The sequence below is a fragment of the Peromyscus maniculatus genome, chromosome 2 (genome assembly GCF_049852395.1).
Source record: "Peromyscus maniculatus bairdii isolate BWxNUB_F1_BW_parent chromosome 2, HU_Pman_BW_mat_3.1, whole genome shotgun sequence".
Taxonomy (NCBI): Eukaryota; Metazoa; Chordata; class Mammalia; order Rodentia; family Cricetidae; genus Peromyscus; species Peromyscus maniculatus.
In genome coordinates this window covers 129,728,524-129,734,523 of record NC_134853.1, presented here as the reverse complement: position 1 = coordinate 129,734,523, position 6,000 = coordinate 129,728,524, and the positions used below count along the sequence as shown (strand labels likewise).

Genomic DNA, 6,000 nt, shown 5'->3' with positions numbered 1-6,000 from the left:
ATAGGGAGTGGTGCTATTATGAAGTGTGGCCTTGTTGGAGGAAGTGTGTCACTGTGGGGGTGGGCTTTGAGGTCTTCTTTGCTCAAGATATGCTCAGTGGGACACAAGGCTCCTTCTGCTACCTGCAGATGGAGATATAGAACTCTCAGTTCCTTCTCCAGCACCATGTCTGCCTGTATGCCACCATGTTTCCCACTATGACTAAACCTCTAAAACCATAAGCTAGCCTCAATGAAATGTTTTCCTTTATGAGTTGCCGTGGTCACGGTGTCTCTTTATAGCAATAGAAACCCCAACTAAACAGAGACCTTGTCTCAAAAAAATCAACCCCCCCAAAATAAATAAATATTTAAATAAATAAATAAAATTTGAAGCAGAGGCTAGAGAGATAACTTAGTAGTTAAGAGCACTGGTTTTCTTGGAGAGGACCCCGGATTGGTTCTCAGGGCCCATAGGGTGGCTTACAACTGTCTATAACTCTAGTTCCAGGGGGAATCTGATGCCCTCTTCTGACCTCCACAGGTTCTGTATGCATGTGGTAAACATACATACAGGCAAAACACTCAAGCACCTCAAATAAAGCACATAAATCTGTTTTTTTTTTTTAAGAACTATTTTAAAAATGAGATAGTGTTTCCCTATATAGACCTAGCTGGCCTGGCACAAATGCTCTATGTAGACTATCCTAGCCTCAGACTTGTGGAGCTCCCCCTGCCTCTGATTTCCAAGCGCCGGGATTGAAGGATTTTGCTACCACCTCATGCACAGAGCACGGTGTGTGCTCCATGTTCAGATGGAGGCCGTACTGAAATTGTGTGCTGCCCTGTTAGAAATGTCTTCAACTCATGATATATTTGGTTTTGAATTAAATTTTGGACATGGTGTGTTCAGCCACCTTTTGCTGTTTAGTTTTTTTCAAGATCCCTATGTTCAGTTATGTGAACCCATATGGGGTTGCAACTCACTGTTGAAGGAGCTTTGCCCTTGGAGGAGTCATGGGAAGGTCATCAGACTCTGACCTGAGATTATAGCCACTCCCTCCTCCTGCCCTCAGCACACACACACACACACACACACACACACACACACACACACACACACACAGGAACATACATACACACACATTCACCTACCAGTTGCATGTAATCCCGCCTCGGATGTACATGTCCTTAGGAGATGCTAAGTAGTTCCATTCATTTAAGCTGGCTATAAGACTTGAATTTTGAGACTCTGACCTTGGTAGAGTCTCACCGTAGTCCAGGCTAGATCGGAACTCAGTATGTAGCACACACAGGCTGGCCTCAAACTCAGTGATCCTCCTGTTTCAGCCTTCCCAGTGCTAGCATTTCAGATATGAGCCGCTACTCCCAGCTCAATGATGAGATGTTTGTTTGCTGAGGCAGGGTCTCACTGTGTAGCCCGGTCTGGCCCCCAACTCATGGAGATCCTGCTGCCTTAATCTCTCAAGTGTTGGCATTTGAGGTGTGAGCTACCACTGTCCAATTCTATCATGAGACCTTTAAAAAAGACTTTTCAAATGTTTCTTCTTTGCATTTTTTAAAGTGGACAGGCACAACTTCTATAATTAGAAAAATTTTAGAAGAATAAAATAGAACCCTATACTATAGGCATTTTGGGGTGGGGGGATGGGCCTAATTCTCAATCTAATTCCCCATTAGGTGAAATGATCCCTTTGGCACCTCCACCATGGCATCTCTTCTCTTTGGCTAAATTCTTTCGGGTGGGGGGAGGATGGGGGGCGGGCAGCGTCAGGCCTCATCATCTTTGGGATGCCAGCTTTCAGAACATAGAGCAGAGGAGTAGCAGTGAATGTCTGCTGAATGACTGGTCTGTGAATGGCTAATCCAGAGGCATAGCTTGACTCTGGCCCTACGCGACATTGACACTCAGCTCCAACTTGGATGTAGTCTTGCTCCTCCAACCAACCCTACCCCTGATTTCACCTGGCGAAAGGCCATTCGTTCCCTCAAGAGACAACATTCCCTCAGCCCGCACTTGCTGTGAGTCCACAAAGAGCCAGGCCCCACTCTGGGCACTGGGGCTTGGGTGGCTGAGACCAAGTTCTTTGGAAGGCAAACTCAAAGGTCAGTGTCTGGGAGAGATGGACACTCGGTCTTCAGACTCAAGGCAGGTACCTGAAGCCAGCCCCTGATCGCTGTCTTCTGCTCCCCCTTTCATCTTCCCCCACTCCTCTCACCCCAGCCTCTCTCAGCTCCCAGATTAGCAACCAGTTCAGGTTATTCTTAGAAAACCATCGCCAGGTTTAGGTGTTAAAGTCACCGTGTTCCTGAGGCAATGAGCAGAGACTGATGGCGAGGAGAGGGGTCATGGGCGACAGGGAAGGAGCCGTGAGGTGATAAAGAAAGGGCTGGTCGCTCCACGGGCGGTGTGGTGAGACACAGGGAAGGTGGACAGAGAGGGGCAGGGGAGAGGGGAGACTGTCATGACTGGAGAGACTAAAGAGAAGGGGACGGTGGGAGGAAAGGAGAGAGGGGGAAACAGAGGGAGACATTCAAGTAGCTTTAGTGATACCCTGTCTCAAAAACCACTAAAACAATCAAAAGAGGTGAGACCCAGTGGCAAGTAATTAGGTCACGAAGGGATGGGTGTAATTCTTGACAGACCCTGATGAGTTCTTATGAGAACTATAAAAGAACCAGCCTGCCCCCACCGGCTTCCTGAATTCCCCGATGATCTTTCTGCTTATGCTCCCAAGATGATGCCACTTGTCATGACCAGGATATGATTCAGCCAGGAGACCCATGTTGTAGACTTTGGACCTGCAAATCTGTGAGCTAAGCAACTATCTTTGCTTTATAAAGTCCCCCCGCCCCAGTATTTTGCTATAGTAACAGAAAACAGACTAATAGAGCAGTTATGTGTAAAAAGAGATGAAGTTAGTGCCGGTCAACGCTGTTGCTGGCTACATGGTTCACTCAGCTTCTCTGTTTCCAAAGAACAGTAACCACACAGACACCCCACCTTCTCCCGTCCTCCACTGATTCGTGTCTCACTTTTCCCTGTGAGGGATGCCGCATAAGAAAGGTATTGGTGGCTCAGAGGCTGTATCTCGAGAGGGCTGTGATGATTTCCAACAGAACCCTTTGGAACCTGGCTAGGAACTCTTGAGCCCAGCCCAGCCCAGTGATAGAGAGATGCTATATGGGCTCATTCGCTGCTGTAGGCAGAGAGGTCATCCTGAAACAAAACTTGGAACTACTTCATTTCCAACTCCAATATCATCATCTGTAGGGTAAAATTCAAAGTTTTTACTCCAAAACACAAAACCTCCCGTGACCTACATTTTTCTTAACCTCTCACCTACTTCCTCATCTTTGCATATCTGTATTTTTTTTTTGAAATTCTTATCCATTTGTCCCTCAGACTAATTACTGTTTATTTCTCAGAACTTAGCATACAGGTCCTCAAGCCCAAGATTTCTTCCCTGATTCCAGCGGCTGGATCAGAGAGAGCCCTCTTCTGGGTTCCCATCACCCATGTGCCTCTCCTTGACATTACCGTATTGAACTTGGTTAGTTTTCATCAACTTGGCACAAACTAGGGTCATCAGGGAGGGAACCTCGGTTGAGGAACTGCCTCCCTCCGACTGGCCTGTGAGCAAGTCTATGGGGGCATTTTCTTGATTAATGGCTGACCAGTGTGGGAGGGCCCAGCCCACTGTGGGCAGTGTTATAACTGGGCAGGTGGTGCTGTGTTGTTTAAGAAAGCAGGCTGAGGAAGCCACAGGGGTGAGAGGAAGCCAGTGAGCAGTGTTCCTCCATGGCCTCTGCTTCAGTTCCTACCGCCAGGTTCCCGTCTCCAGTTTCTGCCCTGACTTACCTCAGTGATATATTGTGACCTGGGATTTGTAAAAGGAAATAAACCCCCTCCTCCCCAAGTTATTTTTAGTCAGTGTTTCATTACAACAACAAAGAGCAAAATAGAAAAACACCTGTCACCTGACAGTTCCATGGTCCATTCCTGGTTTGATTTTTTTTTTTTTCCCTCTCGTGTGAGAACATCTTAAAATCAGGAGCCAAGACTGATTTACCTGGGTCTCCTTAACACATAGCACAGGCTAGGTTTTCATGAACAATTTGATGAAGGAATTAGTGAATGAATTTGGTTTGTACCAGTCCTGGACAGCATTGAAGGACTCCTCATTGGTGATGTCATACATCAGAATGAAGCCCATGGCCCCACGGTAGTAGGCTGTGGTGATGGTCCGGTATCGCTCTTGCCCAGCTGTGTCCTGGGTGAGAAAAGAAAAGAATCAGCCTCCTAGGAAGTCTGTTGGCATCCTGAAAAGTCCCCAGGACATTAACTAACAATCCAAGGCATATTTAAGGAGCATTCTTTCTGTTTATTACTTTGTGGTCTTAACTAGAAGAACACTAAGAAAATAATTATCAGCCCAAAGGAGACATGGGCAAGAGGCATGAATAATTCACAGAAGACATGTAAGTGGATAACCCTTATGTATTTAAAAACCCTATATCCTCACTTTAATTAGCATGTGGTGACTATTCATAATAATAGGCTTCAATATGGCCTTTCCATATTTACATGCATTTTTGTTATATGCACCCCCATTTCCTTTCCTGCCCCCAACTTCTGCTGCCTTCCTTTCTCCTCCCACTGGTCTCTCTTCTTTCTTATTTATTTTTGATGAACAGTGAGTTCCATCAGGGTTACTTATAGGGTCCTGGCAGAGGAATTGTTTTTGCAAGTATGGGCTCTTTATCACTGGCTATACCTCTAAAGAAATGTTTCTCCCTCCCCCCGCAACCATCAAGTCCCTATGGACACTCAAGGAAGGGTGAGGCCTCATGACCCCTACCCCCCACCACCACACACACTTAGATACCATTTTCTGCCCATAGGGGACGCTCAAGGGCCCTTTTCTCTCTTTCGACAGGATGTTGACAGACCCAGTCTTGCGTAAGTCTTATACTGTTCATCTCAGCTGATGTGGATCAGAAGTACAGCAGGGCTGGTGAGGTGGCTCAGTGAGTAGGGATGCCCATCACTGAAGCGGATGACCCAAGTTCAATTTCCTGCACCCGCAGGTAGAAGGAAAGGATTGACGCATGAAAGTTGTCCCCTGACCTCCACACATGTGCAATGCATGAGTGAGAGAGAACACACTCACACGTTAATTAAAAACAAAGGTGCCTCAACAATGTCATATTCCAAAGATAGCATTCTGCCTCGGTCTCCTCTTTCCTCAATACAGAAATCCCATTCAACAGTTCCTCATTCTCAGCACTTCGGCCAGTTATGGGCCTTTACAGTTACCACTACTCATTGCAAAAAGAAACTTTTCTGACCAAAGCTGATGGTAGGTAGCCCTGATCTCTGGGGATAGACATACATATTTAGGCAGCAATATGATGTCCATTTACATATCTTGTCCATTTAGCAAAATCAGCAGTGGCATCTCTGCTAGGGCTGCTGTGGGATGTCCTGTATACTGTGAATATATGTTGCTATGATTGAGTGATAAATAAAACACTGATTGGCCAGTAGCCAGACAGGAAGTATAGGATAGGCAGGACAAACAGAGAAGAGAGGCTGGGAGGTGGAAGCCGGAGGAGGGTGGGGGACGACACATCAGCCTGCTGTCCAGGGAGCAACATGTAAAAGCAACAGGTAAAGCCACAGAACACAGAACACGCGGCGACATACAGATTGACAGAAATGGGCTGAGTTAAGTGTAAGAGCTAGTCAATGGTAGGCCTGAGCAAATGGCCAAGCGGTTTAATTAATATAAGCTTCCGAGGGATTATTTTATAAGCGGTTGTGGGGTCCGTGGGGCTGGACAGGACTGGAGAAAACTCCAGCTACATAGGGCCTATGACCTTGCTGGCTGCAGGCTTTTGACCAGGCTTGCAGTACCAAATGTGGACTCCCTCCTGAGAAGATGAGCCTCACATCTGACCAGAGAGCCATTGGTTACCCCATTACCGACTTGCCACC

General features: G+C 46.7%; 1 protein-coding gene across 2 annotated transcripts in view; it reads right to left on the bottom strand.

Moving 5' to 3' along the window:
• Rab3b (RAB3B, member RAS oncogene family) overlaps nt 1-6,000 on the bottom strand; it is a 91,301-nt gene that overhangs the window by 11,894 nt on the left and 73,407 nt on the right. For both annotated transcript variants that reach the window (XM_076564737.1, XM_006977746.4), the window contains exon 3: nt 4,155-4,273. In XM_076564737.1, the coding sequence (XP_076420852.1) occupies nt 4,155-4,273 (119 nt within the window). The remainder of the gene's footprint in view (nt 1-4,154; nt 4,274-6,000) is intronic.